Source organism: Rhodnius prolixus, unplaced genomic scaffold (genome assembly GCF_049639745.1).
Source record: "Rhodnius prolixus isolate KJV_2025 unplaced genomic scaffold, Rpr scaffold_13, whole genome shotgun sequence".
NCBI classification, from domain to species: Eukaryota; Metazoa; Arthropoda; class Insecta; order Hemiptera; family Reduviidae; genus Rhodnius; species Rhodnius prolixus.
This window is the reverse complement of record NW_027411583.1, coordinates 11,479,005-11,503,464: the sequence shown is the minus strand read 5'-3', so window position 1 is coordinate 11,503,464 and position 24,460 is coordinate 11,479,005. Positions and strand designations below refer to the sequence as shown.

General features: G+C 29.4%; 2 protein-coding genes and 1 long non-coding RNA gene across 4 annotated transcripts; 1 reads left to right on the top strand and 2 right to left on the bottom strand.

Annotated features, from left to right (window-relative positions):
• Positions 1–258: 258 nt before the first annotated feature.
• LOC141447773 (COP9 signalosome complex subunit 2-like) lies at positions 259–1,845 on the bottom strand. The gene has a single exon (XM_074115594.1). It carries the CDS (start codon positions 1,634–1,636, stop codon positions 281–283), a length of 1,356 nt encoding a protein of 451 aa, XP_073971695.1. The 5' UTR covers positions 1,637–1,845; the 3' UTR covers positions 259–280.
• A 575-nt stretch (positions 1,846–2,420) lies between these two features.
• Positions 2,421–22,591, top strand: Pak (serine/threonine-protein kinase PAK 3-like protein). 2 transcript variants are annotated; one of them, XM_074115579.1, is made up of 13 exons: positions 2,421–2,868; positions 3,164–3,284; positions 5,771–5,969; positions 6,433–6,444; positions 7,385–7,544; positions 9,127–9,362; positions 9,459–9,730; positions 9,845–10,031; positions 11,238–11,430; positions 11,525–11,721; positions 12,077–12,214; positions 13,164–13,294; positions 15,364–22,591. In XM_074115579.1, exons 2-12 carry the CDS (start codon positions 3,229–3,231, stop codon positions 13,245–13,247), a joined length of 1,734 nt encoding a protein of 577 aa, XP_073971680.1. In that variant the 5' UTR covers positions 2,421–2,868; positions 3,164–3,228; the 3' UTR covers positions 13,248–13,294; positions 15,364–22,591. The 2 variants fall into 2 exon arrangements, with proteins under 2 accessions (XP_073971680.1, XP_073971681.1); XM_074115580.1 differs by lacking the exon at positions 6,433–6,444 and having other exon boundaries at positions 2,422–2,868.
• LOC141447785 (uncharacterized) lies at positions 22,546–24,187 on the bottom strand. The gene is made up of 2 exons (XR_012454575.1): positions 23,596–24,187; positions 22,546–23,109 (listed from the first exon to the last, which is right to left on the bottom strand). It is a non-coding gene; the product is annotated as an uncharacterized lncRNA (long non-coding RNA).
• Between the last annotated feature and the right edge of the window lie 273 nt (positions 24,188–24,460).

Genomic DNA, 24,460 nt, shown 5'->3' with positions numbered 1-24,460 from the left:
AGTAGAGACACAGTACCAAAATTCAAAATACAATATTTAAAGAAAAAAAAATAGACAATAATAACATTAATAATTTATTTCTAATTAAAAGTTTAACAAATATTTTATAGGGAGTAATTGCAGGGCCAGTGAATCCTGTTTGTCACTTAGTTTTTAGATTGCGATAAATCGTATACTACCAAAGAATAAGTTATAAAATTGAATTTAAGACTCTTTGTTTCTTTAGTAGTAAAGGGCTTCTTAGTTCTGTTTCATTGAATACTGTCGGTTTTGTCTATTTCTACAAGGCACTGTTACAGAATTTCGTTAAAATTTTTTCTTGAAGGCGGCCAATATTTGCAGATAAATTTCCAATTGAATTATATCTCTTACTTGAGCGTTCTTTTTCATTTATAACCAACACTTTATTTATTTGATCAATTTTTCCATTTATAACTTTATCCAGGATGCAAGAAACCAATAGATTCTCTGCTTCTTGTTCATCCACATCCAAAACATTTGAAATAAATTGAATTTTAACAGTTTTATAAGCTTTAATAGTTTCTAATAACTTTGCAATACAAATATTTTTATGCAAAACATCCACATGTTCCCAGACTAATGGGTCATTAAATATAGATGAATCTCTTTCCTTTAGAATTGTTTTAAAACTATTAATATCATTATTTCTGTAGGCAAAGTAGAGTTCCGCCATAGGCTTTATTTCAGGTTTATTAGTATATTGTTTGGCATCTTGAGAATCTAATGGATTAATATTGGACTTTGTAAGCATAGTGATTAATAATAGATATTTCAAACAGCTAAATCTTCTAGAACTACCAGATTCATCGTAGTTTTTAAATGCTTCGTAGAAGTCTACTAAAGCTTTACTGTATTCACCAGATCTGAGATACATTTTTCCACCACATTCCCTGATTGTGGCAATACTCATTGCTTGTGGCAATAAAGATTTAATATTGAGTGATTTCTCATAAACTTGTCTCAATTTACCATAATTTTTTTGTGCTGCAAACATTTCAATTTCTAAAGCAAAAATATCCAATAATTGTGAACCATTCTGTTCGATAATTTCAGTATTATTAACATTTGTTTGACTAGCTAAATATAATTCTTTGATTATATTCTGTAATTTATCAAATTCTCCTAAATCACAATATAATTTACCTAATTTTGTGTTTGTCTTAAACCATAATCTTGGGTTATTCAATTCTTTTAGCTTGTCTACGGTGGTTTCATAAAATAAACACAATAGATTGTTATTTTTTGAGACGGAAACACACGATAAAATACTGTTAACAACCTTATCACTTTGATTTTTTGTCACTAAAGTTAAATAGGTTAGTAATTCTTTATATTTCTCCATCATTTCATAGTAATCTTCTTCTTTAAATAAAATCTTAATAATTTGTTTCAACGCCTTAAAGCCCCACTCACCTTTCTTTTCGCCTTGTATTTCTAAAACTTTATTAAAATTTTCTAAAGCAACATTTGGATTACGTTGTTTAGCTAATTTAGAATGATAATATTGGTTTTCTAATTCAGCGTTAGCTTCTGTATCAGAATTAGTTTCTTCGCTGTACTCAAAACAATTATCTTCCATCCATTCCATATCATATTCTTCACCGGAAGAGCCCATTTTTGTTTATTTTAAATCAAAGAAAAGAAATGCACTATTTTGAAGATAGTAATTTATCGTTTTACTTGCCAAACATGATCCAAAATTAAAAAAAGAAGAAATGAGTGTTGTAATACAACAGTTAAAGCTATTTCCCGTTACAGTTTTGTTTACTTAAAATTAAGTACGCAACTGTAAATTACTATAGCAACAATAATAATGGAATTAATATATTAAGCTTCTAATTAACGTTTACAATTCAATTCTGCCATTGTAATAACGCAAAGGGGTTGAATCTATTCTCAGTATATAACTAGATGAATGTTACTTATAAAACTTTCATCTGTCAAAAAAAATATTCTTTCTTTTTTAAATTTACATTATCAAAACACAACAATGTTTTCAGCCTTATTTTTCTTAGTGAGATCTCATAAAAAAATAATTTGTAATTTAAAAAAATCTGGCAAGAACACTCGCATAACTTTCTTTTATATTACAAAGTTCCAATTCTTACTATTTCTTCAAATTCCGAATTCTCGTACTTATTGACTTATTGTTAAAATAATTGAAATTATTCCTATTATTAAATTTAAACTAGCAGTGTTGCCTTAGCTTTTTTAAATAATCTTTCATTTAATACATTATTTTTATGTACAATTAAAACTGGAATTTTAAAAACCAATTTGTTGAAAATTATTTCTTTAGATTTTACATTATACAATCAATTTTTTATTATTACATATGTATTTATTGTTAACATTTTAAGTGTTATTTCAAGTGCATTATGACTCACATCTGCTTTTCTAACCTTAAAAAATAATATCTAATGGTGAATAGTCATGGCGGTGTATCACACTTATCTGTCGGCAGTGTGTTTATTTTGTTTCCTTTTTAAATCTTTTTAATTTTTTTTTTAAATTAATTAGCAATGTATTATGTTTCATACATAATTAGTTTACACGGTATTGTTCCAGCTTGCTATATTCCTTAGGAAGTGCTTAAGAATTCTTATTTTTCCCCATTTATTTTATGTTTTAATCCTTTTTACTTTTTTCAATTCAGTTCGCACGAAAATAGAAACAATTTCCCCATATTTTATATTGTTTCTTTACATTAAAAAAATAAAATAAATAATGTATGAATGTTTTCATTCAAATTCGAATGAGTCTGTGATACTTTTAATTTTACTTCGTCTATTTCGCCAACATAAAGACTGCTAAAATATAGCACAACTTGTTTTTTTTAAATATCAGGTAAAATTGTTTTGAGTCAATACAATTTAGTCATTATTATTTACTTTTTTTCTTCCTTTTTTGTACTGATAAGATATATATTTTATTTAATTCAGGAAATATCTATTCTATTATATACTCTTAATCTATTATCTACACAGTTTCTGAACACTTTTTTTTTGTGATTTTCGTTTTTCATATATACTGTTTCTGCAAAACTACTTGGGGCACCGTAATTACTAGTTACAGCCCAAGATCATTGGTAGTGTTTGAAATGTAAAGATTTCTCTAAAATATAATAATATTTCCATTTTAGTGGTTTTGTGTCTATGGTAAAGGGGCTTTTAAGTATTTAAAAAAGAAAAAAACAAAATTAGCACGATGTCCGACGACGAAGATAAACCTCCTGCACCTCCTGTACGTCTCACGAGCAATAGGTCAGTATTTTTTTTTTCTTTCTAAATTTGTAGTTTCGTTTAATGTTTGGCAATTTTTTTAAAAAAAAACTTAGTAGAGAGTTTTTTGGCCAATACATATTGCTCTGACAATGATTCTATTATTTGTTGCTATTAAAAGTACATAATTACAGATGAGCGATAGTTTTATGTAGAAAAGTGAATTTAAAATTTGATATTGTATTTAAATTTTTACGAGAGTATCAAGTCAATCTTTAAATGGTTGTTGAAACCGTGCTTTTATTTGATGAAAGATAAAGTATAGGTTTGCTCATATTATCTTAATATTTATTGTACATTTTAGTATTATTTGTCTACTAGTTCTTCAAATCAATAAATATTGTATACTATAATTTCTCATTTTATTTTTATTAACTTTCTTAATTTCATGCTTTTGTTAATTGATTAGTATTGGAACGTTATCTATTTTGTAAAGTGATTATGTCCGTTTTTTCAAGACCAGCTCAGTCATATGAAATGCCCAAGAAATGACGTAATTTTTTTTTCTCTCTATGCCAAATTTCTTATCACAGAAAGTAGACATGCAATTGTTACTTTGTATTGCTGTCTGTATTACTATAGTTTTATTTTATTTTATTGTAGTACATTGTGCCTAAATTTCATTTAAGTTTAAATAAATATTTGGAGAAAGAGATTGATATCCTGGTATGAGGTATCATTATGTGATAGTTTGAAATCTAATTGATTTTAATAAAGTTTAATTTAGGAATTAGTGTTACTTCAATTTTAAATTATCCAAGTTAATTTTTCTGATTCTTTTTACTTTTTTTTATAGATTAAAAATTTAATCTTTTAGCGCATTCTTTTTAAGTTTTTCTGTTTTCTATCATTTTCTTTACATAAGTTAAGTTACAGTGGCTTAAGTAAATAATTATTCTTAACACGTCAGCTAAACAATTTTGCATCGAATCAATTTGCTGCTTTGAACGAACTCTCATTAAACAGCAGTTAAATTTGAGCACTTTTGAACATATATTGATTAGATTAGACAAGAAAAAGGTGTGGTGCAATTCCCCCACGTGATGGGGACAAAAGAGGCATACTATATCGTGCTGACCTCTTGAAGTTCTAGAAAGAAAAGTACTCCTTTTTACTAGAATCAGATGGTTTTGACTAATCTTTAGTTACAAGAGGACTCTTACCACACAATAGCGATAGCCTGTTCACTTTGTACAAGGGCTGGTTATATTCACAATGGGATACCTACTGGAGATTTTTTTTTTTTCTAGTTATATCCGTTTGTCACACGAAGAATCTAGTCTTATCTATACACACCGATCCCCTGCCTTCGTTGGTACCAAAAGTTAATCCAACTTAGCCTTAGTAGAACTGAAATTGTTAACACTTCAAATATTAGTATGCAATATGCTAATACTTTAAGAGTTCTGTATTATTGAGCTGGAATAGCTAATCTTAGTCTTATAGATCAAATCTGATCTATTTATTTTTATATATTATTTTTTTTTTGCGGCGCATTAACTATACTGAGGTCATTAGCGCCCTGATAGTTATGTTGTATCCAATTTTGTCTTGTCAAACAAATTTGTATCCATTGTCTGTCTACTGCTTTTATCATTTGAATCACTTCCTTTAAACTCATTTCGGCGAGGCTTCCCTTTATTTAGGATGTAACAAAAGTCTTAGCGTTTTTGGTTGTTTTCCTTTATAAGAATATTACAAAATAAATCTTACCAGTTTTAATCAAAGTATTATCCACTTCTGTAATTCAATACCTCTTTAAAGAACCTGCGAAAGTTCTTAAGAGTTCCAGGATTTATAGGTAACCTGCTTTCAGGTAGTCAATTTTTTTACTTCTCTTATTCAAATTTTTTTCTGCAAACAATTACAAGATCAGGGCCTCATGCGAGATGTGTAAGCTATGAGCAGTGTTCGGCAGAAGTTCATACTCGCATCTTTATTAATTATTTTATTTTTGAGGCAAACTGATGTTTTTTTTTTTTATCTTGGATTTAAGCGCTGGCCATATCCAATATTCTGGTCACTGACCTTTATATTATATATTTATATTGCTTTGTGTCAGGCAATGTTTCCTTGTACTGTTCAAAATTTTACCGCTCCAAAGTTGGCACCAATTGCTTTTTTTATTGCATCTACAATTCTGCCTAATATATAACACTATCTTTACTTATCAAAGAGCCAAAGTAATAAAATTTGTCCGTAATTTCAATTATTAAATCTCCTACAGTATGGTTTATCTACTTTCCTTGATGACATATTTCGTTTTATCGATCTCAATGTTTATTCCAAATTCATTGAAAATATTCTATTATTTTCTTTGACGTAAAAACCTGGTCATTCTGTTGCTGGGCATTTATAACCTTAAATCTGTTGCAAAAATTAAAATCAAGTCTATACTATCATATGGAAAATAATAATAATCAAATCTTTTAATATACTAAAAAAATTTTTACTATTTATTTTTACAGGGTAGACGCAATGGTCTCTACAGTTCCCGTAGAGATGAGGCCATTGCCAAAAGAGCCGGAAACGGATGATCGTAAAAAGAAAACGGCTAAAAAAAGTCGAGCAAAAGTGAGAGATTCAGAAAAGCCTAATATATCATATCCAACCAATTTTGAGCATACTGTACATGTTGGATATGATACAGTTACTGGAGAATTTACGGTAAATGTTTTATATTATTTTTTAATTTGTTTATTAAAATTATATATATATATATAAAAAGGAAGAAAACATGAAATCAAGTTACTCATTGCTTTAAAAAAATAATCAGCTTTCATATGATTTCCTTTATTATTTGTTGTGCTATGCACTTTTACTTTCATTATTTTTCTTATACTCTCCATGCGCACGCAATATTTTAAATGACCAACGTATTTTTTCGTTTTTTTTTTTTTCCATTTTCCGTTTATATTTAAAACAAGTAAAATAAAGTAACAATAATATTTATATCATAATAATCATTAACATCAAAGTCTTCTAGCTATGGAAGAATAAAGAATTAATTTCATTTAGATGGAATGAAAAAAACACTTACTCTATAAAAGAACACTTTTATTTAATGAAAAACAATTAAACCACACAATATGCTGAATGTAAACAATAGGTATTTCTGTTCTGTTACAAGCTGCCGCTGAAAGTAAGTAAATCGCCTCTACGCATGTCTCGTTCCCCTTTGCTTTCACAACATTTAATAGAAAAAATGTTGATAATTCTATTTTGAAAAAAATATAAAAATTACCTAAAATAGCATTTTTATATCAGCATTTCTTCTGAATAATGGTTTACAAGTACCAAAAAGTAGAGTACTCATATTAATTTTGGTCTAATGAGACGTTAGACCGTCCTCAACAGAACTTCTTCATAGTCAATTTTATGGTGATTGGAAAAAAAAACCTATGTGCGTTAATCCAAAATTTGAAATAGCTTAGGTTTAAAATTGTAATGTTCCTTATTTTAAAGACCAAGTAATACGTGATACAGTTTCTTATTGATACCATATCTTTTTGCCTCTCAAAGATAGTTTAGTATATTTGTGCATCCCTTATGGTAACTCATCGCAAGTTTAGGAAAACACAACCTAGTATACTATAACCTTCCAACATGCACAAAACTAAACTATGAAACAGCGTAAAAATAAGTAAATAAGATGTACATCCTTTCACTAAAACTATTTTAAGTTCTGTTTTTTGGTACTTCAAGTTATTAGTACTATTAAGTATTCTCTGAACTTTCGGGTAAGTGTAGCCGTAATCCCTGCTTCAATCGCTTCATTTTGCTTCAGTTTATATAGTTCGCACTAAATGCTTTTTATTAGTATGTTCTTCTTCAGTAGTTTCTTTTGATAAATAATAATAATAACTGTAAATATCGTGAATATTTATTAAAACTTGTTTTTACTTAATTTTAAAATGTAATTTTAGTTTTATCTTTTGTAAGTAACTTATTATTTACAATTTTTTAATTTTTGTTTCAACAGTCTTATTATATATTATACTTACTAATTTGTTTTTGGATCTTTTGTTTATTTTAGACACAATTTTTGACATAATGTTTAAAATGATTATTAATTATTTTAGGGAATGCCTGAAGCATGGGCTAGACTTCTTATGAATTCAAATATTAGTAAACAAGAGCAAAAGAAAAATCCTCAAGCTGTGCTCGATGTATTGAATTGGTTTGATAATTCCAGTAAAGAAGTAAAAGGTTCTAAATTTATGACAACAACCAAGATGATAGGTAAGAATGTTTTTTTAAAAAAACAAAACAAAAAATAATAATACTGTAGTAATTATTAGCCATTGGAATCAGTTCAACACATAGAACATTTCTTTATTATTGATTAGTTCTTGATTCGGGGAATAACTTAGCAAAAAGAGTTATCGATAATTGTCGCCCACGATGGCGTTAAAGGACTGGTTACCTCTTAAACCTTCACTACACCTATAATTGGTACTTAGGCGTTAAGCCTCACCTGAAAAAAAAAATCGACGATTACTTAACCTCTTAAACGGGATGCACGAAGTTCGCACTGTCGGTGATCTGTCTTTTTTTAAGTATCAATTTTTACAAGTTCTCGGATAGGCAGTTATAATTAAAAGGCATTATTTATGCCTCTTATTTGCTGAATAACCAATTTCAGACCTAATAAATTTCATTGCCTTTAACAGACCTGAAATTAAACTCTGCATTTATATATATCCCATGTCGGAGTATAGATGAGACAAAACTGAGGAAGATAATTTATGACTAGAGAAGATGTAAGGCTGTGGGAAACAATCGGCATTACGATCTGGAGTTGTTTGGGAAAATCTGTAACCTCTTCCACGCAACTAATTTATATTCATAGAAAAGGAATAAACATCCCATTTTGACATTGCGACCGATTCACTCTTCATAGCGAAATTTACAAAAGATAATTTTATTTATTTATTTGCTTGTTAATTTTTCTATATTTTATTAGTGTGACGCCCTCCATTTAAAGAGCCCTATTTTCCCACATTTTCCTTCAAGCGGCGGCCCTGTACTGGACTAATTATTTTACCCTAGCCTATTGAGGCTCTTTGTGGTATCTCTTTAGTCAACATTTCAATTGATCTTTGCTCAAAAAAAAATTATTGGTCATGCTACACTTCATCCTTTTTCTTATTTGAACGTTTAGCTCAAGTTGCAACAAAAAATTTCTAAGGCCGTACGTACGTTTGGCTTTTCATATTGGACTAGAAATCAAAACTTTTTTAATAAACGATTAATATTAAATTGCGCGGTTGAAAAGGAAAGTAAATATTTCTTATTTTCATTTACAAGCTTGCAAAGTTTCACTCATTTTATTAAGTTTAAAATTAAATACAAAAAACTAATTCAAATCAGGACACCAGAAGCAACCAAGTGTTGTAAAAAATGGAACTATAATAACGATATTAACTTACCCCCAAATAGGCTGACAAAATTTGTATTAATGCCAAGCATTGTATCTGTGAAGAAAAATGATGAAGTATCCAAATGAAATAAAACAGATTATAAATAATTTGTTAATGGAGTCAAATTTTCATAACAGAGTTTATATAACAGAGTGGGACGCTAGGAATGAATTTTAATAAACTAAAATTACAAGTTTTGTAAATTTTATTGTAATTATTTCATATACTAATGTGTTTTTATTTAGTCTAAAGTTTCATTTTTATGGTCACAGCCGAACTGATTGTAAATTATTTTTATTACGTTTGTATAGGATTGTTGTTTTTTTTTTTTATATATATAAAAAAAATAATATCGAAATAAAAAGTAATATCGATTTTACCAATTAATGATCATTTTACAGGAGGAAGTGCAGGTGGTGGCGGTGGTGGTGGGCTTGAAGTGTCATTACGGCCGGTCCGAAGTCATAACTCAGCCCAATCGCAATCACTGTCCCATCCTTCGTCATCGTCCACACCGGATACGGAACCTAACACTTATTTACCAGCATCTGCCACAGGTACTTCAACTTCTTCAGAACAGGAGGATGAAACTCCACCGCCTCCTGTTAGTGCACGGCCTGATAGAACTAAATCAATAGTGAGTTGATGATCTTCATTATTATTATTATTATTATTATTATTATTATTTTTAAATATAAAAAATGGACTAATTTTTTTATGTTTTCATTTCTAGTACACTAAACCTGTAGAAGAAATAACTGCTCCATCGACTCCTTTACGAACCACAAACGGTACAGTTACAGCACCTTCTACACCCTCATTGGATAAAAATAAAAATCACAATACAACAGCTGTTAATTCTAATGCTAACGTTAATCCAACAACTCCTGCTCAAGTAAGAAAAAAAAAATTATCAGACGATGAAATACTAGATAGGTTACGTACTATCGTTACAGTGGGCGATCCAAATAGGAAATATACAAAAATGGAGAAAATTGGTCAGGGGTAAGTGTTAGTGTGTTTATTTTTTGTTTTTCTTTTTCTCTATTATTTTTCAACAGACGAACTATGAAAGGACATTTCAGTTTTATTCTCACAATAGACCGTTATATTTTGCAGAGCATCAGGCACAGTATATACAGCGATAGAAGCATCCACTGGTATGGAAGTAGCGATTAAACAGATGAACCTCTCACAACAGCCTAAGAAAGAGTTAATTATTAACGAGATATTAGTAATGAGGGAGAATAAACATCCGAATGTAGTAAATTATCTTGATAGTTATCTAGTAGCTGAAGAACTATGGGTAAGTTGATGAAGAAATGCCGAGTCGTTTGTATTTTAAGGAAATAGTATGAATTCAGTTCAAATTCAGTTTGTTGGGTTTCAAGTTCAGGACTCCATTTTCCTGGGCTTAACCGCTTCCGGTAAAATGACGAGGCTAGCTCGTCATTGGTTTTTTTCAAGCCATACAGCATAATGACGAGCTCCATTCGTCATGCCAACCAAAGTTACTGTTGAATATGATAATTATTTTAGTTTAAATGTCTAGTCGTACTTAATTTGGCAACACTTTTGGTACTTGTGGAAACAACACAGTTGTGAAAGCAACACTTTGTTTACCGTTAGAATTTCTTGGTACAAGTCACGGCTAAATTGTTGTCAGTCTGTTGGGTTTCATTCTTGTAAATATCGGTCAATATATGTATATTGCTAAAGGAAAATGTTGTATAATAAATTCTCTGGATAAGAGTAGAGCAGACTATGTAGATCAAGGTGATTGGAGCGATTATGATGAATCAGAAGAAGTAAGTATACATTTACCAGATACTGATAATGTAAGCAATGAAAGCGAAATGTTATCAAGAAAGTGAAAACTTGCTAGGACCGATAAATATACTAATCCCAACAGTAGTATATCTATTGACGAGTCATTGATGAAATATAATGGTCGATTGAGTTTTGTGCAGTTTATTGCAGCATCCAAGAGAATCAAGATTTGGAATAAAATATAAACTGTATGAATTAATTAATTAATTTGGTTATTTCATGAAAAGTTTTTTATTATTAAATCGAGCCGGAAAGGGGTTAATGAGAAAGATAATGGTAAACTATGAAAAAGGAATCAACATTGTTTTATTAATAATTTATAGTATTTATTTTTAAAATGTGCATATTTAAAAAAACAACAAAACAGATGAGAAAGCCTACACGGTGACTTTAATCCCACTTTTGATGTAAAATATTTAGTAACTTGAATGGGATGCAAACATTTGCTTCTGTATTTTGTAGGTTAAGGGATTAATGTTGCTAAGTTACTGGGGGTACGCGAATAAACGTTTTGACACTAACTACATTGTTTTCTTTTAAAAAAAACTATTTTTTTTAGCTCCTAAAGAGTCTTAAAACGGCCATTTCAGTGGAAACTCATTTAATATTCACTGTTATAATAAGTAGATCATTTTACAAAGAAGTAAAGAGACAGTGAGTGAGATAAACTTTTTTGTTTCAGGTGGTAATGGAATACCTACCTGGAGGGTCTCTGACGGATGTTGTCACTGAGACTTGTATGGATGAAGGTCAGATTGCTTCAGTTTGTAGAGAAGTTTTACAAGCACTTGAATTCCTCCATTGCAATCAAGTTATTCACAGGGATATTAAGTCGGATAATATTCTATTAGGCCTCGATGGAAGTGTTAAATTAAGTAGGTGCTTCTTTTTATAATTTTTCTTTCTTTTTCTTTTTTCCATTTAATTTTCAGAAATTTAAAAAAAAAATGTAATCTTTACATTTTCCAGCTGATTTTGGTTTTTGTGCTCAAATATCACCGGAACAGTCAAAACGAACTACAATGGTTGGTACACCGTATTGGATGGCTCCGGAAGTTGTTACTAGAAAGCAATATGGCCCTAAAGTAGATATCTGGTCACTAGGAATAATGGCTATAGAAATGATAGAAGGCGAACCTCCTTATCTTAATGAAAATCCATTAAGGGTAAATATTTTCTGCAAGTACAGAGATAGTTAGGTTTTGAAATATTTACTAGAAATAAATAAAGTATGGTAAAGAAACCGTACAAGAAAAACTAAGAAAAAGTAAAGGATGATCAAGGATAAGTCAAATATTGGGGTCATACTCTCCTTAGAACCCTCAGATTCTGGGATTTATTCTTCATATGGGATTGGTGGAAGTACTTGTAAGGATTCGCCTGGCACCAGAAAAAGGGGATTACAAAATATCTTTGAGGTTGCTGGCATAGCCTAAATAATAATAATGGTATTTTTTTGTTCAGAGATATTTAGAATCGTTTTTATGTAATCACAACTTTTTTTTCACGATTATTTTTCAGGCCTTATATTTGATAGCAACAAATGGTAAACCAGAAATAAAGGAAAAGGAAAAGTTATCCCAAATTTTCCAGGATTTTCTCGATCAGTGCCTTGAAGTTGAAGTCGACTGTAGAGCTTCTGCTTCAGAACTTCTTAAGGTAAAATAATCGTGTTAATTATTGCCAATAATGTACTAGAATTGTGATGATTTGTGTTCTCTCCTTCAGCTGAAAAAGAAAAACGAAAATCTGATTCGAACGCGAACACTCTCATCTCGATTTTCACTTTTCTTTATTTTTCCCAAATTCTAATTAAGATATACAGTCGAACCTCTCAATAACGGGCACTGGCGGGGGAAAGCAAAGTGGCCGCTGTTTGGAGGTGGTCGTTAGAAGGAGGTAGGCAAGTTTCATAATGAAAAAATATGGGTTTTTTTCCAAACATCTATTTAAAAATTGTTTATTATTAATAGATTTAAAAACGTACATAATTGCATAATTATTTTGCTATATGATATGCATCAATTTTTTCTTAGTTATCCAAAAATTTATCAAAAAACTACATATTATTGACTTATTTTAATAATTTTTATAATAATCATCACATATAATCATAGCAATAATTATTTTGTGGTAAAATTATCATCAAACTAAAAAATTATATTTTATTTAAACAATCCTCTCGTTTGAGAGACACATCGGAAAAAATAATATTGTTCATTTAAGGTGGGAGGTGAAACATATAATCCGTTCCCCAAAATCAATGTCCGCGGTCGCTATGTAGAGTGACCGCTAGACGGAGGTACTTTTATATAGAAAGTGTATAGGAGGTAAAACGGGGAAATCCAAAAAACTGTCCGTAAATGGAGGTGGCCGCTAGTGAGAGTGTCCTTTATGGGGAGGCTCGACTGTATATTTAAATTTGACTAGTATTGCTCTGAAATTTAGGGAGTTAAACTTTGTGAGAATTGTAAAGTTTTAAGTATATACACACCAAAATTTTTAAAAAACTGCAGCGAAAGTATCACTGCAATTGCGAGTATTTATCTTGATACGTCAAAAACCATAATCTCTTGTTTTGTTTTTTTTTGCCTTTCTTATTTTCCAGCATCCATTCCTAAAGTTATCTAGACCGCTGGCCAGTCTAACACCTTTAATCATGGCTGCTAAGGAAGCAGCCAAGAATCACTGAGGCTTACCAACACGACCTCGAGCTCTTGACCAGCCGAAGGTCGTCACGTAAGTACCTTTAAAATCACAACCAAACATCATCCTCATCTCGTTGGCAGATGTTAATCCCCCCCAATTTTTTTTTTTTTAATTTTCTTTTACATTTTTATATTATTATGTAAAAAATTAAGATTCCAACAAAAGCTCAGGAAATGCTGTTTCTTAATAATTAATTGCGCTTTTCGACAATTTTAATATTTTTCCATGTTTTGTTTTAAAAGTTCAAGCTTTTATTTATTAATAATTATTGCTAAATAATTATCTTTTAATCTTGAAATAATTTAAGGGTCTTCTTTAAATTTAGCAATATTATTTTATGCTGTGCTGCAACTAATGATTTTACAATGTTGATGACAACAGTTTCACTTAGCCCGTGAATTTGCTCTCTTTGGATAGTATTAAACAAAAAACAAAACAAAAAAATCACAGTTCTGAAAGAAATTAATTTGGTTTTTGTCCGATTAGTTTGCTCCTAAATTTAAAATACAAGTATTTAGAAATTAGATTTTTTAAACACTAAAGAATACTGAAACAGTCCTAATCAGAGTTAAGAGGAATATTTGATGGCTTTTTTTTTTCTTTTAAACAATAGTAATCGATTCTTTATAATTGAATTTTGTTCGATAACAAATACAAGGTATAATTTTAAAAACAATTAAATTTATCTTAAAATAAATTTTTAATAATTTATTAACAAATTTGAAAATATCGGCACACATCTTGTAAGGTAAAACTTTGAAAAAATAAATATTAGTCTAGAGAAAGGGGCTTTCAAGAAAATCCATTTAAGAGCTGATAAAAATGGATTGAAAATTTATTAATATTAGTTTAGAAAGAGTTTTTCTTTACATTCTAAAAGAAAATTAATGAAAATTCTATTCAAATATTAAATCAAGATGATCTCTTTAAATATTGCTTTAAAAAAAAAATTACGGATTCGATTCGTTTGATCGATATGTTATGCGGATACTGTTGAAAAAAAGCTGCGGTGACTTTTGCCTAGTTTTAAGAACCAAGATTTTTCAACTATCGTGTCGTGTATTGAATGAAAAAGTAAGTATTAACTTTTTTTCTATAATTTTATTTAGTGATTTTCATGGTAAGACTAATTACGACAATTCTACATTCGTAAGGATTTCCTAGGTATAAATCTAAAAAAATTAATGAATACTTTTTTTTTCCCCCTATAAAATTGCTAACCTCAACATTGTTCATAGTTTCAGTACTTTGTTTTTTCACTTTTCCCTTGATGCCTTTTTTATTTATTTATTTGTTTATGTTTTGTTATTATTATCATTATTTTATATTTGTTGCTGCCTTTTTTACTAAAAATATTATATAAATAAAATGTCCAAGAGGTTTCAGTGAGTAAAATTTAACAGCTGAGTACAAACACTCTAGCCGATCGTGAAAAAGTATTATTTAATAATTCAGTACAGTGAATATTTTACAAATTCTTTCTGGAACAAGATAAATAATAAAGAATTATCAAAGTCAGTGTAGAATATAAAATGGTGCTATTTCCAAAAGAAGGAAAAAGTACGCAAATTATTGATACAAAGAGATAAGTTGAATTAATTAAGAAAAAAAATATCATTTCTTGTAAATTCCAATTATATGTTGTGTTGTACTAATTTGGAAAAAAACTTATAAGAATAAAGATCCATCTAATGAATATGTTTGCTGCCGTGTTAAAGATTTTGTATATTGAAACAGAGGTTGATGTGAATGTAAAGTATATTCGCTTGAGCAATTTAATTACAAGCCAAAGGATACACTTGTCCAATTGTTAGTGAAAATTTCAGTTAATAGTTATTCGTGAAATTACAAAAATTAAAACAGGAAACACTAGTGTTTGGATTAGGACTGAAAGATACTCACGCACAACTGCGCTGGATACAGAAATCCACTCCAAATCTCGCTTATCGTATCCTCTCTTACGAAATAACTATTAATATGCCCAGTTGCTTAGTTTGCTATCAATTTCAATACGTACGTTGCAAAGAAACGCTTGTTGTTATGATGCTTAAGAGTTTATACTCGAACAAATTAACCTTTTATTTGTGTTTTTACAACAGATATGATTTACTGCTTGCCAACATTGGGTCCCTAGAAATAAGCTCACTCCAAAATAGTTGGAACATCTAATGTGTACAATAAAAATTATTGTTATTAACCTGCCTAAAAAATACAGTCGTTCAAAACTAATAAATATTAAATGGCAGTAATACAATATATTGTTCTAAATAAAATATATACAATTTTTTTTTTTAAATTAAACTTGTTTTATTTCAATGCTAATAAGTATTATAATAATGTATGTAAATTCTTAAATTGTATTATTTTTGTTCTTTATTTTATTTTATCTTACTTCAAAAATATTTCTTAATTAATTTATGAATAAGATTTCTGTGCGAGATGTGGTTTAAAAAGTTGAAAAATACTAACTTTTATCTTGCTTTGAATATCAGTTGCACTAATTCTCGTGCGTTAAAAAAAAACAAACAAAATGGAAGTTTTGAATTTAAAAAAGATCTAGCATAATGTTTGTATTAAGCCCCTATACTATAATAAAAACAAAACAAAAATAGTAAATACAAGAAACTTTGAATTATAAAGAGACCCCCTTTATGCCAAAAAAAGAGAGTAAAAAAGCAAAACATTAACTTCAGCTGTTTTCTTCTTATAAGGTTATATTTATGATATTGAATAATCGATTCTAGATTGTAAATATATAAAAAATGATAATGTATCTGTTAATAATTATAACTTTTTTGAGGGCTGAATGTATGTTATAAATAAATAAAAAGAAAAAGTGAGAGCTAATATTAAGCGATTTAAAATTTAAAATTCGAATTAAAAGATATTTTTTAAACGTATTCAATTTTAAAAAGAAATTACGGTAGCCAAAAAAAAAACAATTTCATAAAATTATTTTGTTTTTGCTCTCTTTCAAATTAAAAAAAAAAAATAATGTACATATTGATAAAATTTTAAAACAAATCTTAACATAAATATAAAAATGTATAACATTTATTTTGACATTTATTCAAATATCAGGTTCTTTTTGTTTCTATTCCATTTCTAGATAAATAGAAGTTGAATAAAAAAGGTGAAAGACACTCATTTGACTTTCTCTTACTGAAATTCGCATGGCCCTGAATTACTTTGGACTTTTTTGTGGAAAGGACTGGTAACCTCAAAAGACCCACCTGAATAAAGTTTGACTGATGAATTTGTATTTCCAATGAGTGTTAGACGTGCATATATTTTATTTTTGGTGGCATGCAAAGTATATAATGTATGTTTAAACATTGAATTTTCCTCAAAACACCCAAACTCTTTATGAAAACAGAATGAGGAGCTGTTGTTAGGAAAACCATTTTCTTGTGCCAAAACAAATTTCCACCACCACCACTCTCCTTACAGTGGATTACATTCTTGTTCCAAAATTTGAAGTCTACATATTTCCTTATTTGAGTTATCTGACAACAGACCCACGTACATACGTCATCAGTAAGAGAAAGTGAAACAAATAATTATGTAATGTTTCCTCTTTAAAAAATAAAATTAGTCAAAATAGTGTCATTTTTATAATTTCTATAATTCATTAAACATTAGTGCCTTTTAGATATTTGCCTAAACGGTAAAAAAAAACAAAAATTCAATAAATAAATTAAAATTTCATTGGAAGAAAGTTAATTATTGCAACTGACATACACAGAATTCTACTTTATTGCTTATAATTTTCGAGCTTTCCTCATCGAGGTTATTTTAGAAAAATTAAAAATTAAAGTAAAAAAAAAAAGAAGCATCGATGTTTTTGCAAGAATATTATTTTTGTAGATCCAAATAAAAGAAATTAATGTTTTTTAAAACACTTGAATGTTTTTGTAAATAATTTATATATGGCTGGCTCATGGGCATGATTCTCCTATTGAATTATACTATAGATTCAGAATAATCGCAAAGTATGGAAAACATTTTTATAAATAATGCAATAAATAACAATATTCATAAATTTTTATTTAAAAATAAAGATAATCTGAATGTTTTTTTTTGCATTTGTTTGAATAGTTGATTATTTAAGTTTACTGTATGAATACGTTGAAAAATGTCTCATTTTTTTGTTTTCCAAAACGGAAGTTCGATTGTTTTCGTCAAGGTGTCGTGTTTTGTTTCTCTAATTTCATATCCGCTTCTTTGACTTAAAATAATTTAGGACTGTACCTAGAAGGTTTATATTTTCTGAAGACTACTGTACCCATTTAGTAGAAGACCTCACTAGGGACCTTATCTCTCGCTCGATTCTTAGTTAAGGGAATCCATTATAAACTTCTTTTTTTTTTCTTTTTGCTATCGTTTGGTATAAACAAATTATTACCTTATTCAGAATTATCCACCTGTGTCTTAAAACAGTACTGTGGCTCTACCCGCCGTCCGTGATGCTGCATTAGACGGAGAAGGCAAAACCCTATAGAAAGCTCTCAATGCCTTGCCTAGAGACAAGCGTAGAAACAAAAACAGAGGTGTACGCTAAAGGGTATTATAGTTGATGACTTTTTTGAGGGCCTTACTTGGACAAGCAGCGCCCTCAAAATAGGCTTCTTCTCAAACGGAGATCCCTCGTGTTTTTTAGATCGGTTGAGGTATAAAAATACAAATTTCAGTCATTCAGCAAAGCCTCACATTACATTATGGACCCTTGTAAATAATTATTTCTTTAACTGCTTATGCGACATGAGAGTGTCGGATTAATCCGTAAATAGCTGGAGTATTGACTTGATTGTCATTGACAACTTACGTTGAATCCCTACGATTGTGATGATTTTCACGTAAATCCAAAGCTAATTCGACCCGCAAAGCAATTCGTGTTGGTATTTTTGCGTCAAAAACAAATTTTAAGAGTTGAAAAGCCCACATTTCAGTTCAATTTCTAATTTTAAATTAACTGATTTTTTTTAGTATCTCCATCAAAATGAACTTCAAAATCTAGAGAGTAGTTTATAGTTTTAGACTTAGCCCGAAAGTATAAGAAAAAGGATTTTAAAAAAATCTTGACTCGTACAAGGTAAATAATGATCTTTTCAAAATGAAAGTCTACTTTTCTTTTGCTAGCCTAGGGACGGAAAGATTTTTCGCATTCATCTTCAGGGAAGCATGGTTCAATTTAAGGAGCATCGCTAATTATTCTAAATTTTATGAATTATTTCAAAACGTTCAGACCGAATTGTTGCAAGTATTGTAAACTATACTTAAAAATAAATTTAATAATAAACATGGTGGAATGCGAAATACTTTTTTATTTTTGGATTCTTTATTCTATTCTTTTTGCCCCTAATTATTATTATAACCTTATTTTTTTAAATAATAAGAAAAAAAAAAATGTATAAATATGTAAAATGTAGATTATTTGATTATGTATTTTTCTTTTAATATCTTTAAATTTTAGAGGCATTAAGGGAAAAACTTTATTTACTCTTTACTTTTCATTGTTTTTTCTCTTCTTCATCTTCCGTGATTGTACATATACTACCGCTATTATCTGCCGGCTTACATTATCTTGTTAACTTTTTTGTAACGTATATTTAAAAGAAAAAACGCTAGCAATGCAAGAAAATACAAAAAAAAAAAATTTAATACACTAGTGGTGTACGCTCCCATCCATGAGCACAATAAGTATTATATTAAATTATATTATTAAAAGTAATAGTGAGAAATTTAAAAAAAAAAAAAATAAATATATAACAGAAAAATAATAAATAAATAATAATATATGTCTAAATTTAATTAATTAATTTTTTTGTTTTTGAGAGAGAGAAATGAACAGACAACTTTGACAAAGAACGTTTTTTTTTATTTCAATGTTTATTTTTAAAACATTTAACATTTGTAATTTTCTTAGAAAATGATTCTTTCTTTTTGTTTTCGTATACTGAAGAGTCTTTCACAAAGTTTTCTTCGAGTTTTTACTTAAGAATGTCAAAATTTGATTTAAAATAGTTCATTTTTTATTAATTCTATATGAAGTAAGGAATGAGGTCCCTTTATTTGAATTTTTCCTTTCTAAAAGTTCTAAGTTTATTTTTCTATTTTTTGGTAATCGTAATTTTTGCTCAAAATCTTTTTTTTTTACTTTATGATGAGAGATCCCAAGATTAGTGGACATCATTCAATCTGCCATTCTTCTTTAATCTTGGTCCATTGCTTCACTAAGTTTACGTTCTTCGATTACTTCTACCGTATCGATTCAATAATCTATTAGTACAGTGGTTCCCAACCTGGGGTACGCAAAAAAAGAAGTTATTATGGCGGTAGATATAAAAATTATACAGATATACTATTAATGAGAAAAAAATTATATAATAAATGATTCCTACAACTTAATTTGCAAAATTATTATAATAAACCTGAATAACATATAAATTGACAAGAATTAAGAACTCATTCGATACTGCAGTATTTTTTTTAAAAGTAAATATATTTGTATATCAAAAATTATTAAATGATTTCTTTAAAATGTAAAAATTGCGAAAAAATGTTGCTTTAGTTTTGACTAATATTACACATGGCCCGCATATACAGTCGAACCTCGCTTAACGAGCATAATTCGTTCCAGAACCTTACTCGTTACGCGAAATACTCGTTAAGCGAAACAATTTTTTATATAAATTAAAATAAAAGGGGATAATTGCTAGATCAGCCACACTTACACCATTTTCTCGTTTCTCAATGATTTTACGTTTCAATTCTAACGTTATTTTAATTCTTTTCGAAGCCATTTTGTTAGAGGGATAACAAAATAAACACAATAATATTTAAACACAAATATCACTATATGGACTTCCCCTATACACCACTCATTCGGTGAAGTTCGGTTTCGACTGTATCAATGCATTAGATACGTGGAAAATATGAAACGCATATGCGTAAACAGGAATGACTAATCGAAGAATGCGCAGTTTTTGATGAGTCAGCGAAAACTGTGCAGTCAGCGAAATGTCATTAGAAAACTATCGTTATGCGAAACATCGCTCGCTATAAGAATCAATTTGTTTTACTCGTTATGCGAATTACTCGTTAAGAGAGGTGCTCGTTATGCGAGGTTCCACTGTAATTTACTTCTCCTTTATTAACGCTTTGCTGTTTCAATTTACGGACCCCTGCAATTGGTTTGAAATGTTTAACCTATTCATAAATGATTTTTTGAATAGGAACATATCATATGAATTATGTTCTTTACAAGACACATTATATTCAGATTGTTTTGCTGTTAATTTAAAGTTACAATACGTAAAATCAAGAATACGATTATTTATTTTATATATATACACGTTACCGTGAAAGACCGAAATTACAGAATGTCAAGATTCACTTGGTGAATGTTGAGATTCACATAGTCGCTTGGTTTAAGTACGAAATATCCCTTATTTCTTCTTATTAGCACCTGTAAATGTCGACATTCACTATGCACTGATAGTGAGTATTGAATAAAAATATTTCTGTTACATTTTTAATGATACTTTATTATTAGAACATATCAAAATCAAAATAGGAGAAAATAAGAGCATATGTAAATAAACTGTAGAACTTAAAAGTAAAATTACATTCTAAATGAGTAAAGAAAATAATACCAATAATAAACTTCATTATATGATTGACGTTAAAAAATCTTATTGAAACAACTTAAACCAAATAACATATTTGGACATACACCAAGCGACTATGTGAATCTCAACATTCACCAAGTGAATCTTGACATTCTCCAATTTCAATCTTGCACGGTAACATATATATAAGATTGGGGTACACACTAAGGAAACAATCAGGTAAAGGGGTACACTAATGAAAAAAGATTTGGAACCGCTGTATTAATAGTTATCTTTTTAAATAATTTTTCAAATTATATTTTTGTGTTACAGCCACTTTTTTTGCAAAATCTATTCTGCAACGGTTGGTGGTGGTGGTGGTGGTGGTGGCATCTTCTAATCTTGATTTGTCTAAAATTGACTTACTTATAATTATTATCATAATGTTGTTATAAATTATCGTTATAGGGTGCGGGTCGAGTTGTCCAAGTTGTCAGTTATCTTGAAAACATTAAAATGTGGACTGTTGCTGACGGTAAAAAAACTTAAATTTCTGTTCTAAGATAATTGATTTCTGTTCGCAATGAAGGAAATCCTGTGAAAGTAGTATCCCATCCCACTTGTGCCATTTAAGAATAATGTACGATGTAATATAAAAAATTTTTAAATAGTTGCTAAGTTACAACGGTATAGTCACATTCCATGCATCACCATTATAGCTTTAAGATGGGCAACCTTGATGAGCAAACCCCCATGGCTACACCGTTTTCTGTTCCGCATAAAGTCTTTTGTTGACTAGTTTACAAAGCAGTTGTTCGTAATACTTTTCACTTTCTGTCTCCGTACATGGCGAACTCTTGGGTGAATTACTGTCTTCCTTTCTTATGTCCTCTTATGATGTATCAAACTTTGTATTGACCCCGTGCCACTAGAGTTCACCTTTTCTCTCTTCAGTCATCCGTTTCCAGAATCTTCTGATACTGTGACGGTCCAGCATTCAAGAGCTCTATGCATGGTAGAAGGCCAGTCGAAGTTGCCCCGTACAAACCCACTGTCAGGAGAGCCAGATCAAGTCCTTCTCCGCTTCCTTTCATAATTCTTCGGACCCCCTATATTTCTTTAGCGATAGTATGACGAAACTTTCATGCGTACGAAGGTATAAGTAATCAGGAATGGTAATCATCACAATGAAGTAGTGTTACTACTGAAGAAGGTTGTTAGGTGTGGTAATTAAGAAGATGTCCACTAAAATTGAGCCCTTTATAAATCACAATTACCTAATTTTTGTTTTTCGTATTCATTTTTTTAATTCAATTTATTTAATCACGGACATGTTAAGCGGAAATCTTTTCTATTGAAACTTTACGAGAGGATCCCTGCTCCACAAAAATTGATTTTTTTTAATTTCCCCATGTAATCCCCCCCCCCGAAAAAAATGGAGTTCGTGCCTATTGTCTATAATAATAAATTGACTTATATAAATTAATACTGTAATTTGACTTAGTTTAGAATTTTAAATTAAAATTATTAAGAAATCAGTATTGTATATTGTATAAAAACAAAAAACAAAATTAATTATTTCTGTGAATTAATTTTTATGGTAATCTTGGAATTGAATGTTTGTAAAAAAAACTTGCCCTAGCCACAAGGGTTTGGTTAAATTAATTGCAAACTTTGTTTTTTTTTATTCAGTAAAAAATTTGCATTTATTATTTAATTTGTAGTAATTTTTTTGTTTCCAGTTTTTAAAATTTATATGCAAAATATTGTAATTAAAGATTTCTATATATACATATATACATAAAGAGATTGTACAAAGGAAGTCCAATATTATTTTATTAGTATTTTTTTTTGTTTTTTTTTCAATGTAAATAGCGATATATACATGAAAAGTAAGGTTATCAACTTCAAAATAAAATATATATAACAGGATATCAAGCATAAAAGAAAAAAGGATGTTCTTTTGACTTTTTTTTTTGTTTTTTACAATTTATTAATGACGTGAGTATAAAATATTTTTCTATTTTCTTTTCCTGAATTCTATAAAAAAAAAAAAATTTCCATCAAATATTATTCAATAGTAGTCACTTCCACTTTTCCAACGTGTTGAAAATCTGGTAACACTTCCGATATAGGTTTGCTTACTACTTACGGAGAGGTTATTAGATAGGTTAGGAAGGTTTTTTTGGATTTTGTACACATTTTCACCAGAATTACCTGTTTCCTGGTGGTCACCTGTTTACAAAAAAAAAGTAGGTTTCTTTTTTTTCACAAATTAGTGTGTAAAGTCAGCGTAACTGAAAAACTCAAAAAGTTTTTCTTTTGATATTTAGACTATTACGCATTCTAGGAATCTCTAAAACTCCGGTTTGGCGCTAAATTGGCCAAACTGTGCACACTCGAGATAATTCGAGTGGCGTTGTACTTTATGCTGCTATAATTTTTCACACTCGAATATAATCGAGAATTGAAAATAATGTGAAAGCAAAGAAAAACAATCGTTTTATTGATATTTATCATTTACATGGGATTGCAAGCTATAACACTTACTTAATCGTATAAAATATAGCGTTTTTTTTCAAAAATACTGTGCATTAAGGGGTTAAACTTCTTATGCTCATTACAGACGTAGAGCTATACAATTTATTGAGACAACATTTACCCCAGAAGATTCTGGTTTTAATCCGAGTTAGAGAAATGGAAGGGTATAAAAAAGCTTACCAAAATTACTGTTAACAAGAATATCATTCCAGACGCCAGAAGGTTTTATTTAAACTTGAACGTAACGTACATTTTAGGCTTATCCGTCACTATCAGTAAATTGCTTTTAATGGGGTTCTGAGCGAGTTGTGATATCACGTTTCCATCTACATGGACATGTATAATGTTAATAATAATAAAATTTGGAGTTTTCATCCTGTACAGCGGTGGCCAAAACTAATTGTTGCTGGAGCTCAAAGCGAATTTAAATGCCAATGAAGTAGAAAAATGTCTTTAAAATACACTATAAGTATATGAAAACATGTGTTTAAGCGACTGGTTACTAGATATTCGTGATCATTTACTAGATCTCATACAGACAAAGTAGTAAGGTAAGTGGTAACGAAAATCAACGAATCCAATTTGACAAATTTGAAATTAAGAATTTATCTTTGATTTTCTAGAGTAGAACTTGATGATGGATGAAGGAGGTAATTATTGTTTTAAATAGTTCATTGGGCTCAAGGTCATAGAGCCGACGGACTTGCGAGTCCAGCCGGCTTTGCTCCAGTGGTTAGTATCTTTTCCCACCTCGACAGGGCACAGTCATCAGATTAAGGATAATGTCCTGTAAGAAGTGATAATGCACTTACAGTAGATCCCAGTTGAAAATGATGCTGCAGACGCGTATTTATTTAAACAAAAAGAAATGTGAGCAACATATTTCTTCACACGATTTACGACTTAATCGGGTGCTGCACCAGTTGGTGCAGTTTCTTTGCAAGAATTATTCAAAGTTGATCTATCTGTAGTAGGGATACTGTAAGTGATGAATTTAAGAAATTTAGAAGAAAACAAAAATTAGAGGAGCCATTTGCTTCTAGAA